The sequence below is a fragment of the Protopterus annectens genome, chromosome 11.part0 (assembly GCF_019279795.1).
Source record: "Protopterus annectens isolate FY-2018-M chromosome 11.part0, PAN1.0, whole genome shotgun sequence".
Lineage (NCBI taxonomy): Eukaryota > Metazoa > Chordata > Ceratodontiformes > Protopteridae > Protopterus > Protopterus annectens.
The window spans coordinates 47,134,342-47,151,233 of NC_056745.1; the positions used below are offsets into that span (position 1 = coordinate 47,134,342).

The 16,892-nt window shown below is 43.3% G+C and overlaps 1 protein-coding gene across 1 annotated transcript in view; it reads left to right on the forward strand.

Annotated features, from left to right (window-relative positions):
• PUS7L (pseudouridine synthase 7 like) overlaps positions 1–16,892 on the forward strand; it is a 364,500-nt gene that overhangs the window by 250,651 nt on the left and 96,957 nt on the right. Inside the window, exon 6 of the mRNA XM_044087411.1 lies at positions 3,185–3,266. Within this exon, the coding sequence (XP_043943346.1) occupies positions 3,185–3,266 (82 nt within the window). The remainder of the gene's footprint in view (positions 1–3,184; positions 3,267–16,892) is intronic.

A 16,892-nucleotide genomic window follows, 5' to 3' on the forward strand; every position in this document is an offset into this window, starting at 1 on the left:
TACACAGTAGTTCATGGGTACAGAGTTTTTACCAAAAGAGATGACACTGCACTTTTTGGCATTGAGCTTGAGGCCATAGCTTTGACACCAGGCATCTGTCTTAGTGAGGCCCTTTTGTAGGATGTCCACATCATTAGGAGTTTTGACTATGGCTCCTAGTTTGCAGTCATCTGCGAACTTCATTAGCAAAGACCTTCTGTGTTAGCCTGTACTTCAGAGAAGTAGATACCAAACAGGAGAGAGTTCAGTCTCTAAGGCTGTAGAATCTGCTCAGTTTACGTCTCCTCCAGTAGTTTTAGTCCTAGGACTTCTAGGTCTCGGGACTTGTGCTCTTCTAATGGTCCATTTAGCTCTGTTCCATATGAGGATACTGCAGTGGCCGCAACTGAATTCACTAGCAGCTCTGAATTTGATTACCGGTCTTTGCAGAAGGAAACTCCATTGGTGGTTGGCCTCCCCATTGATCCTACAGTGGAAACCTTTTCTGTTCCCCCTGCCATTGGCAATGGTTGATACAGATACCTCCTTGCTGGGGTGTTGGGGCTCTGTATCAGGAGAGGATGCTCCAGAATATGTGGACAGGAAAAGAAGCCAATCTTCACATCAGTGTGTAGTAGACAAGTCTTGCTAGTGTTGCAGAAACTTCAAAAATTCTTACCTAAAGGGATGATTTCTGTTAAGACAGACAACATGATGGTAGTTTGGTACATCAACAAGCAAGGAGTTGCCAGGTCCTACCCCTGTATCAGGAAGCTGTGAGAGTGTGGCAGTGGGTGATCACTTTACATCACTTCTTTGACCGCAGTGTACATTCCCGGGAGAGTCAACTTTCCCATTGACAGGCTCAGCAGATCTGTTCTGTTGTCTCTCAAATGGTCTCTCAATCCAGACGTAATGCATAAATTTTCAGCCCCTGGACCTGTCCTTGCTGTGATCTCTTTGCCTTCCATTCAACACCAAGTGCAGTAACTAATTCACCTTAATACTCCCAAAGGGGCAGTCTCCGAGAGGCTTTCTTGTTGGACAGTGGCCAACCAAACTTCTTTATGCATTCCCACCTGTTCCCATGAGGCCACAGTGATCCTTATTGCTGGCCCAGGCAAATCTGTTTTTCTCCGCTGATGCCTTACATCAGGGACCACCCCCCTCCCGCGGTTGGATCCCAGAGAAGATCTCCTTTCTCACCCACTGGGTTGCTTAAACCAGGTCTTCCCACCCTCAGTTTAACTGCATGGTTTCTCCATTTCTGATTGTGGACGGAGACTCTTCATTGTCTCAGGAGGTGTAGCAGATTCTCTCCAGTTCACAGAAGAAATCTACCCATAAAGTATACAGAAGTGAATGTAAACATTTTTCAGCTAGGGCAACTGCTCAGAGAATAGACCTCTCCAATTCATCTGTTCCTGAAGTGCTTCTTTTGCTTTTGCAAATGTTTTCTTCAGAGTCTAGCTATTCAACTAACATGGTCTAATTACCCCCAATCTCCAACTTTCCCCAAGGTTTTTGACTCTCTCTCATTGGCCTGTCCTAGGCATTGCAAGACCTTCCACAAAGGAACATTCTTGCATTGCCTTCCAGTCAGAAAACCAGTCCTTCCTCCGGACCTGAATTTTGTATTAAAGGTGTTGAAGAAATCTTGCTTTGAGTCAGAGTCTTCCACTTCCTTGACATTTCTTTCTTGGAAGGCATTATTCCTTGTTACTATGACCATGGCCAGGTGAATATTTGAGTTGCATGGCATGTTCTCCTCTCTGCCTTATTTGGTGTTTCACAAGGACAGAGTATCATATCTTTCTTCTCAAGGTGGCATCAGAATCTAATTTGAAGCAGCCCATTCATCTTCCAGTCTCTTTTTTTCCCAGTCAGTCTAAAAGGTGTGAATACTTGTTTCTTTTTTTAGATGTGCACAGACAGTTATGATTTTACCTACATAGACTCAAGGCCAGTAGAAAAGACCCACAGCTGTTTATTTCCTTTGCTGCAATTTATTTTGGCTCCAGCATTTCCAAAATTACTTTGTTTAGATGGATATTGGATTATATAACATTTGCATGTTCTTACAGCATTTTATTGCCATGTATACCCAAAGCTCACTCTGATGTCAGTGGCTACATCTGCTGCCTTCTTCAGGAATTCTTCATTGGAAGACATTTGTGCTGCTTCTACATGGTCTGCCTTAACATTCCTTTGTTAAATGTTATAAACAGGATAGACCTTTTAAAATCCAAGGCTTCCTCTGGAGTCACTGTCCTTAAAGGTCTCCTATCATGATGCAGATCATGTATTAAGTAACTGAGGATTCTGACCTACAAGTCAGAGCAGGATTTATGGGATATGATATTGATATGCTTGCCGTAATACTGAATCCTTTCAAACTCATCCATGAAGTACGACATCCCTCCCTGAAATACCCTTCATCCTTTTCATGAGGTTATAATGTGTGTGCGTCTGTTATTGGGTAGCAAACTCAATTGGAAGCAGCTTATCCTGTAAGTGCATTATGGGTAGGAAAAGATTAAAAGCACTCAAGGTTGGACCGATAGTTTTGCCATCTCAAATCCTACAAGCGGCTTGAGGACCCACAATTTGTATTGGGCAAACAAGGATGAAAGGATCCAGCATTATGTTAAGTACAGAACTACTGTTTTAATTATCGTTGTTATATGTATGTATTAGTTTAGTGCTGTACTTGGATTATAAAACATTTGCCAAAATGGCATTTATCGGCACTGCCATTTCAGCAGACAATTACAGTTGCAAGCCTGCAGACACTTTTCTTAGCTTCATCATTGCTACATTCTCTGCACAGTTTGGACTAAATAGTATGTAATAATAGGTGTTGGTTCCCCACTCCCACCCATTACTATGGATTATTAACTTCATATTTGACAAAAACTGTAATGGGTGCAGTTCAGCAAAAGGGGTCTGCTCTCACTTGTAATTAAAGGTTTGTTGAAATGAGGAAGTTGAGTATCCTTTCAGCAAGACGAAAGTAAAAAATGTATATCTATGACATCTCGTTTGTCATGCCTGAAATTCAGAACATTGGTTGCAGGAGTCTGCTGCTTAGCAGTTACAGAAATTGAATTTATGTAATGGTTTTTGTGGGCAAGTTAATTTATTTTTCTTCTAGCAGTCATTGTTTCACTAACCACAAATAAATACATTTTCTTAATGTATTCAGGTAAAAGCAGTGAAGTTGTTTTTTACACCAGAGGATGTAGATGATCCTGTAAATAAGGCAAAGAAACATTTTCTTCAGACAGGTGAGTAATATCATCTGAGAACTTATCACCAAATGTTTATTAAAATGCTACTTAAGCAAAATATTTATTGCAGAAAATCACACTGAAATATTAAATAGTCTCTGGCACCTCAACACTTCACCTTCTAGAGTGCAGATTCTACAAGCAGAATTCAGTCATTAAATATGTGGCACAATTAAATAATTAAAACATTCAAATGGTATTGCTTTTATTATTTATTAAATTGTTTCACATGTATTATGTCTGCCCTTTGCTTGTACAGTTGGTCTCCCTTGAAGGCAAAAAGCTTGTTTCACTTCAGTGCTATTTTCTGTGTGATTTTTAAAATGTAATGAGTTAAGTTCTGAATATTATCAGTAAACTGACCTTATTAGCCCTTAAAGAATTCAGCAATTAAGTTTTTAACTTTGTTGGCTTCAGAATGTTGTATTTCTCTACTGTAGTTGAGGTCTGGAAGAAATCATGCAATTGAAGTACAGTTTGTACCCTTTTATTTGGAACGCTACCAGCTAAATCTTAACCATGTGGTACATGGTTCTGTTATTCTTCATTAACCTACTAAGTTGTCCAGGAAATGCCTAGGGTGTTGCAGTGTGTGTGGATTATGAAGGGCCTGTATACTTAGTATTGCTATCAGTACGGCTTTTATTGCAGGTTTTTGTGATAGAAGTATCTGTGATTCACACCTTGGTGATCAGCTTCCAGTGCGTCGGCATTTACTTTTAAAAGGTGCTTTTCCACATGCAGTTCATTTCTTTACCATAGATATTTTAGAAGCATACTGGTAAAGGGTTTTGTTGGTTCTCAGAGCTTTTCATATGTTTGAACTGTTTGATCATTGATGCCATTTTCAATGTACACATCATTGCTGTCCTTGAATTTGTCATTTAACCGGAGTAAATGTATGAAAGGTCACTATATACCTTCTGAAAATATCCTTGACTGCTGCATGTATTACCTTGGAGCAAGCCACAATTCATTGACGTGCCCATTTTGACTGGCATCTAATTTAGCAACTAAGCTCTGCATTTCCATGACTTTTAGCAAACTCTGTGGTCGGAGAACATAATTTAATTTGAAAGAAAAGAGAAGGTGAGACACAAAAAAGTTAGGAGAGGAGAAAAAAGAAGGTGAGAGTAAAAAAGCGGAAATTGATTAAGGTGTCTGCCTTCTTTGTGTTGACTTGTCATGTCAGTGACATGGAGTAGGTTCACTGGCAGAGGGGGGGGGGGTGTGTAGACAGGATGTTGCACGGGAAGCATAGAGATTTGAGTTCTATAGCAAAGAAATGATAATTTTTACTAAACTTAGTCACTTAGTCTACTCTTCCTAAGGGTCTTATATAAGCGTTTGACTTCTGGGTCATCTTGTCTTTGTTAGTAGTGCACTATTTAAACGCCAAGTAATTTGTGAAGTTTTGGTTATAGTTGAGACTACTTTGCTTTATCCAGGATATGCGAGAAGTGCCACCTTTACAAAAATTTGCTCACAAATGAAAACATTTCCAGATTAAAAAAAACTGTTTCCTGGCTTCTAAAACATTCTGAATTTCTTAATGAAGACCGTCTTTAGATATGAAGAGTACGTGACACTTGTATTTTGGAGATCGGACTACAACAAAAACATTGGTTCATTCACAAGAAAAGCAGTAGGGTAAGATGCGCTTGTATTTTTTGTGAGCATACTTTCTGAACTAAAGAATGGTGCAACTGATATTTTGGCCAAACTGCAAGCAAGGGTATTGTCCTCCTCTGAAGGTCACACAGTGCAATATCAGCTGTATACACACAGCTGTTGTGTCTCCAGCTTTTTAATCCATTTTAAATGCCGTCACAGCCTGCCATTTCACAGTATGCTGTCTTCTAAAATGTCAATATGTGTTTGGCAAGCAAAGTGCTTGCAAGCATATTTTAGAAAGCTGACTGGCAAAAATAAAAAATTAAGGATCTACAAAAGTGACAGACCATACGATGACACTCACTTTTATTGTTCAGAACAGAATTAGCCAACATTAACTTTCAGGTGTGCAGAATCATCTTGAGGCTGTTAAAAAGGTACAGTTACAGCTTATATTTGAGAACAAACTTTTTGGTTATGAAATTTGTACAAGAATGAAGAACCTGCACATTTTAGGTATTCCCAAGCAGCAGTGCACGTTCTCAGCCCTAGAACGTTTTGCAAGATTTATTCAAGCAGACCTAATTCTAGTAATTTTCTAGATCTCCAGTTGTGCTTGAGTATATGTACCTGCTTTTTTCATCCAGTTGTGATTAAGTTTGCCAGATATAAGAACAGAGACATCATTCTTTCAGTAACTAAATAAAGAACCTGGAGTGTCGCCTCATGCACTACAGAGCACCAGTAAAAACATCCAGGTAGTTTGATCACAGGAAAACCCAGTGTCTTATAAGGATAAAACTTATAAAATAACTTATTCAAATAACGAGAATCCACGAAGAGTTAATGCTCTGGGTGTGAAGCCAAATAACAGTATTAAAACACACAATACACACCACAGAAGCAAAGCAATGAAGGGCATATAAAAAACACGATCTCCTGCATAAAAGTAAAACGCTGTAAGTCACAAATGAAGGTGCTTCAAGTCCAAACCAATAAAGGTAGATCCAAAAATGGTGTAAAAAGTTTTTAATTCAGTGCACAACTGTGAGCGCTTTCGCCAATAGCTTCATCAGACCTATTACAAACAATCACTCTCCAGTTTAAATATCAAATATAGTGGGAAAAAATATATCCTTAAAGGAACATGTTCCCAAATAAAACCTCAAGTCTAAAAAGTCATTGTGACAGTGTAGCACCAGTCTTAACTGCAAATTGTTCATATACATTGCATCAAACATCTAAAATAATACAATAACATTTAAAATTCATATAATATAACTCAAACTAGCTTGTATGAATCCTTATGCATTTAACAACATCTAAAATATGAGAATTAAAACCATAAATAACCTTTATTAAAACCTCATAGCTTTAATCTTCTCATTTTAAGAAAAGGTTTAATGGGAACCTTCCCATTAAGTCCCGGTGGTCTATCTGCCCTAAATCTCATAATCCAGTTTGCTTCCCTTGACTCCGTCTTGTTATCAATATCCCCTCCTCTGATATCTTTATCTATTCTCTCAATTATGCTAAAATTAAAAGAATGTATATCACTATTGTCTTTAACATGTTTTGCTAATGCATTATGAGTTGTCCCTTTTCTGATGTGATACATATGCTCACGCATTCTGTCCCTCGGACATCTGTTAGTCTTCCCAACGTAAAACGCTGGACAGGCTATGCAGGAAGCCAAATAAACGACGTCTGTTGACATGCAATTACCACTAGCTCTTAATCTAAAGCTGCCCAGTCCACAAGGATGTACAAACATGGAACTAGAATCAATGAAAGAACAAAGATTACAACGCTGACAAGGGGACGTGGAATGTACAATCTCTGAATCTACATGAGAAGTCCTTGGATAGCATAACAGCCTTTTAAGGTTCATTTTGTTCTTATAGACAAATCGTGGCTTGTCACCCACAAGACTTCTAATCCCAGGATCTACAGACAAAATATGCCAATGTGTGTTAATCACATCCTTTATAACTCCAATGTCTTGAGTATAAAAAATGGGATATATAACATCACCTATATTGGTATTAACTGTATTCACTTCATCAGAGCTGATAGCATCATTAACTATAGATGAAACATATATGGGGCTGCTGTCGTTAATCTCAGCTCTTCAAGATCTGCCATTGGATCACTCAAATCATGTTCAGTATAACCACGTGTTCTCAATCTCTGTGTGAGGTCACTAACTCCATCTCTAAAGTGCGTGTCCAATGAACTATACCTAGATATACGCATAACTTGACCCCTAACTATATTCCTATATATGTATCCAGGGTGCATGCTGTGTCGGTGTAATATAGTATTCCTATGACAAGACTTCCTATAAAGCCCCATATTGATCATACCATTCCCTATCTTCTCGACATAAATGTCGAGGAATGGTAACCTATCTTTGGAGCTCTCAGCAGTGAATTTCAAAAACCTCGTGGTATTATTCAACTCCCTAGTAAATGCGGTCAGTTCCTCACTAGTCCCTAACCATAAAAAGAACAAGTCGTCCACAAAACGCCTATAAAATGGGATGAATCTGTTATAATAATTCAGCTGAAACATGTGCCTAATCTCCCATTCAGCCATGACAAGGTTGGCGTAGCTATTGGCACAAGAAGTGCACAAGGTTTTTGAAATTCACCCTGCTAACAAATTGTATTCCTGGGAGCAAGCTTGAATACAACTTCCCAGATGGCCTACCTCACGCCAGAGAAACAAGTTTATTTGACAGCCTTCTTCAAACTACTGGCCACAAAAACCCAGCTATCTTCAAGAAAATACTGCAAGTCCTGGAGTTCATGGTCTCTTGCATTCTACTAATTCCATATGCAAAACTGCATATGAGGAAACTACAATGGTATCTAAAAAGCCTATGGAATAAACATTCTCAGGACCTAGAATCAATGATTCCTATCATTCCTTGTATAAGAACAGAGTTCCTTTAGTGGGCATAGGCCTGCCACCACAACAAGGCACTGCCATTCACTTTACCCTCTGCTGTCCAAACCCTAACAGACACATCAGACAGTGCATGGGAGGCTCACTTGGCAGGGCAGTGCATTCAGGGCAAATGGAACCTGAGTCAAATGCACCTGCATATCAATCAAAAATAAATGTTAGCTGTACAGAATGCTCTGACAGCTTTCAAGGACCACATTCTTCCAGGACAATTATTGGTAAGGAAGGGGACAACACCACTGTCATGTGGTACATAAATAAGCAGGGGGGAACCCACTCATACTCTCTCTGCAGACTAGCCATGGCTCTGTGGAACACAGCCTTGAGCTACCAAGTGTACCTGCAAGCTCAGTTCCTGCCAGGCAAGCTGAATACACTGGCAGACTACCTAAGCAGAAATCTCATGGACCCACACGAGTGGAAACTAGAACCTAAGATACTCAACATTTTGAGAAACAAATGGGGGAGCCCAGCGATAGACCTGTTTGCCTCCCCTCAGAACTACCAGTTGGACAAATAGGTTCATAGGTTCATAGGTTCATACTAGGCTGTCAAGATTCCTCTTGAACATCTTGTAATGTATGGATTTACATTTAAGTTGATGAGTTTTCAATGATATCGTGATGATGAGATCAAGTTTGTTCTCTCTCTCTTGGGGATGTGACTAGTTGTTCCATGGCATTTGAGCTTATGAATTCCAGGAACTTTTTTTGGCTAGTGTTTTTGGGCTTTAGTAGTAGTCTATATTAGGGTAGTTGAAGTCACCTGAACCTGAGGTGTGAGATACATTTATCCCTCCAGTGTTCCTTCAGTGTTTTCAGAAGGGGCCATGAGAGGTTCCTGAGTTTCGCGGTGGCCTGTAACATGCTAATTTAGCAGTCGTCTTGAGGTGTGGGTCCTTCCTTGATGATGGATACCCCCCCCTCCTCTTGGTATTGATGAGGTAAAACCTGATAGTGCTGGGGTGCTCTCAGGCCTTGAAACCAGGTTTCTGTCACAGCACAGACATCATGTTCTCCTCTGAGAAGGGAGGGCCTCGTGTGCATCTTGAGTGTTGAGACTTCTGGCATTACGCCAGTGTGTCTGACTATGGAGTCACCAATGACTAGTGTGTCACAAGGACTCCCCACAGACAAGCTTGGAAAGTGAATGCCCTGTCCTTCACCTAGAAAATCATATCAGTTTATGCCTTTCCTCCTCTGCCTCTCCTCTCCAAAGTTCTACTAAAGATCAAACAGGACAAACCAAAGACAATTCTCATTGCACCAGACTGGCCATGCCAACACTGGTACCCCTCTTGCACAGTGTGTCTATGCTGGAACCATGGCACCTGCCTCAGACCCCCTTCCCTGCTGTCCCAGCAGGAGGGCCAGATTCTGCACACCCAGCTTCAAACCCTGAACCTTGCAGCCTGGATAATTACCTGAGCTTTCCATTACCATCCCTCAGTAAGCAAGTGATGGATGTCATTCTGGAGGCTAGAAGACCTAGTACTAGAAAATCCTATGCTGAAAAGTGGAAAAGATTCTGTTCCTGGAGCCAAACTCGGGGGATGGGCACAAGAGTGTCCAGTTTACCACATATTCTTCAATACTTAACTGAGATGCTTCACAAGGGTCTTTCCTTCTCTTCCATTAAAATCCATGCCTCAGCCATTTCAGCACATTATTCTACGGAGCCACCCCTCTTCTCTCATCCACTGCTGAAGCAATTCCTCGGAGGGGCCAAAAACTTAAGACCATCCAGGAGAGCCCCTACTCCGGCCTGGACCCTTAACTTTGTATTGGAAAAGCTCAGTCTACCTCCCTTTGAGCCAGCTGCAACTGCGGAGCTGAAATTCCTTTCTTGGAAAACAGCCTTCCTCCTAGCCTTCACTTCAGCTAGAAGGGTATCTGAATTATAGGCCTTCATGGAAGTGGAGCCTTTTATCATCTTTCATGCAGATAGGGTGTCCCTCAGGACCAACCCCTTCCTTTATGCCCAAGGTGGTATCTAGTGTGGCCCTTAATCACTCCATTCATTTGCCAACCTGTTTTCTAATCCTCAGAACAAAGGGGAATGAGTACTGCACTCCTTGGATGTGCACAGACAACTTAGATTTTACCTGGACAGGACTAAACCTCTCAGGAAATCTGAACAGCTTCTGGTTGCATTTGCTGCAGAGGCAGAGGGGAAGGCCATTTCAAAGCAAACCATTTCTAAATGGATAGGCCATTGCATTCATTTCTTCTATAAGCACTATGGAAAACCTACATCTACTTCTACAGCCTTTCTCAGAGGTGTCCCTACCAGGGACATCCTAGAAGCTGCTACCTGGAGTTCTGTACATACTTTCATCAAGCATTACCACTTGCCAATTTTTTTCTAAATCCAGAGCTTGTTTTGCCACTGCAGTCTTGCATGGCCTAATATCTGGTCCTAATGCTCTCTAATTGCCTCCTCCCTTACATAGCTTTGGGAATCTACCCAAATGTAATGACTGCAACAGTGAAATGCGAAGAACATAGTACAGTTGTGTACACTTAAAATGTAGATGTTCGAGTGTATTCACTGTTGCAGTCCTGGTTACCCTCCCTCCAGCCCCCTGACTTCTATTGACTTTACCTCTCTTCTTGTTTACTATACTTAAAGCTTTCTGGTGTATTTGCTTCTTGTTGGAAGTGTAACCTTGTATATAATTGCTTCCCATTTTAGGGGCACCTGACATCTGGAGCAAGAATAACTGATGTAATGGTGTCGGCTGCATGCTTTATACCCCTGACTACCTGATGTCATGGAAGATATGAGAGCAACCAACGCAGGACCCAAGACTTTGATAATCAGGCCGACTGAGGGCTGCCTGCAAGCAGATAACCCAAATGTATTGACTGCAACAGTGAATACAGTCGAACATCTGCATTTATGGTAAGTGTACACAACTGTACTTTTTCAGTCTTCAGTATCAGGCATTCTCTCTGCTTTCTTAAAAAATGCCTCCAGCCTCTCTTCTTCTGAAACTGTTGAGGCACATGGTGGCCTCCTTCAGTCTGGTCCCCATAGTAAGGTGCCACATGAGGGCTCTGCAATGGACTCTGGCAGTGTAATGGTGTTGTATAGTGCATCCAATGGAGTTTCTTATACTTCTGATGAATGTATATTGAGATCAGGTCAGGTGGTGACTGGAGTCTCCCTTGGTGTCCAGCAGGAGACTGTTTCCCCCACCTCTGGACATGGTCACAATGGATGTCTCCTTTCTTGGGTGGGTAGGTATTTCACAGGGAAAGCAATTCAAGGGACCTGGTCCTTTTCAAAGGCCAATCTTCACATCAGTATCTTGGAGATGAGGACTGATTTCCTTGCATTGCAGGCTTTTCAGGACATTCTCCTGAAGGGCGTGATCTCAGTCCAGACATACAGTATGTCAGTCATTTGGTATCTGAACAAACAGAAGGGAACACCGTCTTACCCTCTTTGTCTGGAGGCCATGAGAGTCTAGCATTGGGTGATCACCTCAGCAGTTTCTAATTACAACACGCTTCCTGGGGAAATCCAACATTTTAGTAGACATTTTAAGTAGGAACGTTCTCCTTTCATATGAGTGGTCCCTCAATCTGAGAGTTGCTGCTCGGTCTTTTGGCTGATGAGGTGCTCTGTGCTAATACTTGTTTGTATCCTTGTCCAGCACAAAGTGCAGCAGCTGTTGCACCTTAGTCCCTTCTCAGGGTTAGTCACCCAGAAATGCTCTTCTGTATGCTTGGCCTATGGGTCTCCTGTACACTTAGCCTGTGACCCCCATTTGTAATAAAGTTTCTTCAGACAGCACCCCGCTGCAGAGCAACTGTAATCTTCATTTCCCCCTTTTGACCTTGTCAGGTTTGGATCCCCTTTCTTTGGCCTCTTTAAAGTACCCTCCTTGAGTGCTAGATTCCCCTTCCAGATCTTATAGCTCATCAAACCAGTCTGGATCCGCCCAGTCTCCAGTCTGTACAGCTAACCACATCATTTATCCAGTTCCCCTACTGGCCAGAAATCCAAAGCTTTCCAGCAGTGTGATGCATATGTTAACCTCCTCCCTGAATATGTGTGCATGGAAGGTGTATGCTAGCAAGTGGCAATGTTTTCCTGTTTGGACTCTCTCTCGGGGTTTTGATCCTTTTTCAATCCATTTGTAGACAATTCTGGACTTTCTCATGGATTTGTTAAACTCCTGTTCCAGTTATTCTGTGATTAAAGTGAAACTGGCAGCTATTTCCATCTTCTGTATCAGCAGGGATAATGTGCCTCTGGCTGCCCTGAAGATTTCAAAAGCTTTCCTTAAGGTTACTTTTCTTTTGGATCCTATCGCACCATGGCCTTTCCCTTTCATGTTGCAGGTGCTTGCTGGTCATCCAATTGAGCCCTCTGCTACCATTGATTTGAAATTTTAGTCTTGGAAAACTTTGATCTGATGTTGTTAATCTTCATCCCATTCATCACTGATGGGAATTGGTTCCATCCTTGGAACCGTGCTGGCTATATATCAAGCTCGTGCTAGCCAAAAACTCTTGAGCTAAGTCTTTACCCATGACACCCTTCTCCCTGTTACTGCAGATCTTGTTGCTTCTCCGTAAAGCAGCATTCAAGCCAGCTCTCAAGCTAAGTTCAACTATTTTGACTTTTTACTGTCATTTGTTCTTTAGTGAGTGTTTTATTCTTTTTCTCTGTACCCTTTCTACATACCCTTACTGTTCGAGCTCTACTGCTAAATCTTTTAACCCCTTTTCTTTATACCTGTTGGTAGTCTTGGTACCATTGGTGGTATGGCCTTTCTTCTTACCCCTTGGGGTATTTCTTTAATACCATTGCTGGTATTGCCTTCTTTCTCTCCTGCCTCTACATAAAAAAAAAAAAGTCTCCCCTTTTCTTTTACAACCTGTGAGTTTTGTGGGTGCTTCATTATGTCTGAGAAGATAGTTATTTCTGGTTTCAAACAGTGTCATATTTGTAGTAGGAAAATGCCTAACAGTGACTTACATGATGATTGTGTATATTGTTTGGAGGTGCCCCATCTCTCAGTGCAGCCCCCATGTTCTATTTGTGAAGGTTTCAGTCAACGCATGTTAAATGAAGGGAAAAACAAGTTGATCCTGAAGGGCCTCCTAAAGATGCCCTTTTCAGAAGCTCTTTCTGTGACATAGGGCTCCCCACTCCCAGAAAAGACAGGAAAAGACCACATTCTGTAATCTCTTCACCCTCTGGTGACCCAGGTAAGCCTACTAAGTCAAAAATAACTAAAATGTCTCCAGAACCTAGGCCTATCGCCTCGGCACCGCTCCTGGTTCTGTTAACTGTTATACTGCCTTCGGTGCCTGTTTTGGCACTGACTTTGTCCACAGCATCAACACTTGATGCTCCGATAACTGCTTCCTCTTCTTCGGCACCTAGTGCCGCTACGGTGCCGAGCATATCTTTGGTTCCCATAACTTCGACTCCTCTAGTGTCTGAGCCATCCTTGCCTTCTACGGTACTGACTTCCTTTTCGGCACCAACTCCATCTACGGTACCAGTCACTCCCAATACTAACACCACTGCTCCCTATATCCAAACTAGACACAACGGCACCATTGGACATCAGTGCATGGATCCAATACTCCCTGTCGGTGGACCCCTTTCTAGGACAAATATATATTCCCTTCCTAGAGCATCCAGACTCCCCATTGGGGGGTATCCACTAGATCCACCAGGAGCCTTTCAGAACTTGATGTGGTGTGCCTTGTGGATCAGCTGCTGACAGCTGGTGGGATTCCCACTTCATCCAAGACCTATCCACTTGCCGGACCTGAGGCTGTCTCTCCAAGGACTCCATCATACTCTCCTCCTTTGACATCTCAGGTTTCAAAGTCTGTCATCCTTCTCAGAGCCCTCTGTTTTGGTGCCAGTAGTGGACCTCACTATGGCCTCAGGACCAGCTCTTTGGTCTTCGGAATCGTCTGAACCGAACCTTCCTGAAGTTCAGGATTGGGTCACGGGCTCTTCAGCTCAGTGTACGGTTCCGTCTATGGTGCCAGGGGCTCTGTAAGCTCCCATTCCTCTTGAGGCTCCCTCCTTGGAGGCGAGTTTGGCAGAGCGGTGTGTGACCCCGGTTCCGAGGTTGTCTTTCTCTCCCATCCCTCTTCAGGCGACACACTTTTCCAGTCAATGGGGAGAGCACTTGCTTCAGGAAGCATTCCTCCGATGTCTGAACCCCAGGAAACCCTTTCCCCCTGAGCTACAGCTGTCACAAGCCACCGCCCCAGGACGTCGGGCACAAGAGCCACAGAAGACTCTATTGCAGGTTGCCCCTTCTTCCGAGTCCTCCTCAGAAGCCCCCACTGAGGAGCCCCCACGGAAGAAGTCGTGCAGGAGAAACCACATGGACTCCCCTGAGGAGTCTCTGATTGAGGATACGGACTACAATGAAGGGGAAGGGTCTCCACGGTCACCTCCTGAAGATGTCTCCTTCGGAGACATCCTTGAAATGTTAAAACAGAGAAGTGACTGGAAGTCCACCAGTCCTTCCTCAGAGGAGTCCGTCTTTCTGAAGGTTTTCCATGGCTGACCATCTACCTCTTGGGTGACCCCGCCTGCAGGTGAGTTAGCTCAGCTCGTGGTGCAGAGCACTTGGAAGAATCCTGATTCTGTGGAGCCGATCCCTAGGAGACCAGATAAACTCCTATCCCCTCCCAAGGAGAGCCCTCATTGGTCTAAGGGTTTACCAGTTGATGCTATGGTGGTGGCGGCGACCACGAAGAAGGAAGTTGTCGAAAAGAGTCAGAGTGTTCACCCGCCCAACAGAGTGTCCCGGACGGTGGACAGATTGGGAAAGCGAGTGTTTGCATCATCGACCTTTTCTATATGGTCCTTGAACTATTTGGCACATTTTACGAGACTCCAAAGAGATTTAATCTCCAAACTCTGTGGAACTCTCTCAGGACAGGTGTCGGACGAGGTTAGTGACAAAGTAGCCTTGCAGCTCACGACCCTGGAATACATCTCTAACTCGTCCATGAGGTTAAGATCACATGCAACTAAAGGGGCTGCCAGAGCTGCGGATTCAGGCATAGTAATGAGACTGCATGCCTGGATGTGCCTTTGTGATTTTGCGGATCCTTTTAAGTCTTCCTTCCTGAACGCTCCAGTTGAAGCCTCTTCCTGTTCGGCCCAAAAGTGAAGGACAATCTAGCCAGGTGTGAAAAGGATGGCAAGACCCAGTCTGCAATAGGTGTATGCTTCTCCACTCTGCAGTGCTCCTTCTCCAGGAAGCAGAGGAGTGGGAAGTTGTGGTGCAAAAAATCTCAGGGTCCTTTTCGTGACACACTTGGCGAGTATACCCCCAGGGGCAGAGGGGGGTAATTCCTCCAGAAGACACCCATATCAAGGCAGAGGGGGCCTGCGTAACCAGGGACCCAGAGATTCTTTTTCTGGACAGCCCTACCAGTGCTGCTGAAAAGCAGCCCGATTGCTTTCCTCTGGAAGCAGTCGGGGGACATTTCTCTCTGCACCACGCTGCCTAGCAGTCTGTAACGTCCGACCATTGGGTGCAAAAGATTATCACCAGAGGCAACACCATTCCCCTCAATGTGTTTTCCCAAAACCTCCTACACGACTTCCTGACATTCCACCCAGTCAAAGGGAAGAAGCAGCTATACAAGTAAAAAAGCTATGTCAAAAAAGAGTCAGCCAGACAGACCCACCAGACCAATGTGGATCCAGATTCTACTCAAGGTTCTTTATGGTGCTAAAAAAGACAGGGGACTGGAGAGCAATTCTGGATCTTAGCAATTTGAACAAATCTGTCAACCAAACGAAATTCCAGATGGTCACAGTTCAGTCCATTCTCCCATTTCTGGGAAATGCCGATTGGGTGTGCTCCATGGATCTCCAGGATGCGTATTACCACATCAGAATGGACAAACGTTCACAGAGACTACTTAGCTTTCGGCTAGGAGCTAATCACTATCAATTTTGTGCTCTGCCGTTCGGACTCTCTACAGCCCCCAGAGTGTTCACCAAGTGCATGGCAGTAGTCACAGCTCACTTGAGGCTGGAAGGATTCCGAGGCTGGAAGGATTCCGAGTGTTTCCATATTTGGACGATTGGCTCCTTACCACCCCCACCAAGCATCAATTGCTAACAGTCTTGCGGTACACTCTTTCCCCAGTGAGAGTATTGGGAATAACAATAAATTGGGAGAAATCCAATCTTACTCCAACCCAGTCCATAGAGTTCATAGGAGCAGTTTTTGACACCCGCTCCTGTTTAGTATATCTTCCACATCACAGATTACAAAGACTGAAACTTCAGCTCCGGGTGATACTCTGCCAAAACAAAAACTCAGCACGGGAAGTCCTGCAACTCCTAGGATCCATGGCAGCTGCTCTACCAATAGTGCTTCTAGCAGAACTTTATATGAGGATACTTCAGTGGCTTATCTCAATGGTTCCCAAATTGTCACCCCCTCTGTTTTCAGCTTCTAATAATCAATCATTGCAAACAGGACCTACTTTGGGGGATGAGGCCAGAGACCGAATTTTCAAGCCACCTTTTCCACCCCTCTCAACCCAAGGCCACTGTGACCACAGATGCTTCCCTGTTAGGGTGGGGAGGGGTCATTTTTAGGCTTTGACAGTCCAAGGCACATGGTCCACAACAGAGGCCAACTTGCATATCAGTGTTCTAGAAGTGAGGGTAGTGTTTTTAGCGTTGAAAGCATTCCAGTCTGTTTTTTCTTCTGGAATGATCACAATTCAGTCAGACAACATGTCGGTAGTTTGGTATATAAACAAACAAGGAGGAACCAAATATTACCCCTTATGTCGAGAGGCTATGGCAGTGGGTGATAGCCTCCAACAGTTTTCTGATAGCAACGCATATCCTGGGGGATTCCAATGTGATTGCGGACAAGCTGAGCAGATGTATTCTCCTGCCTCATGAGTGGTCCCTCAACCCCAACACAGTGGCAGAAATTTTCAGCCGCTGGAGCCAGTCTTGCTGCGACCTATTTGCCTGTCCGTCAAACCACAAATGCAGCAGCTACTTTGC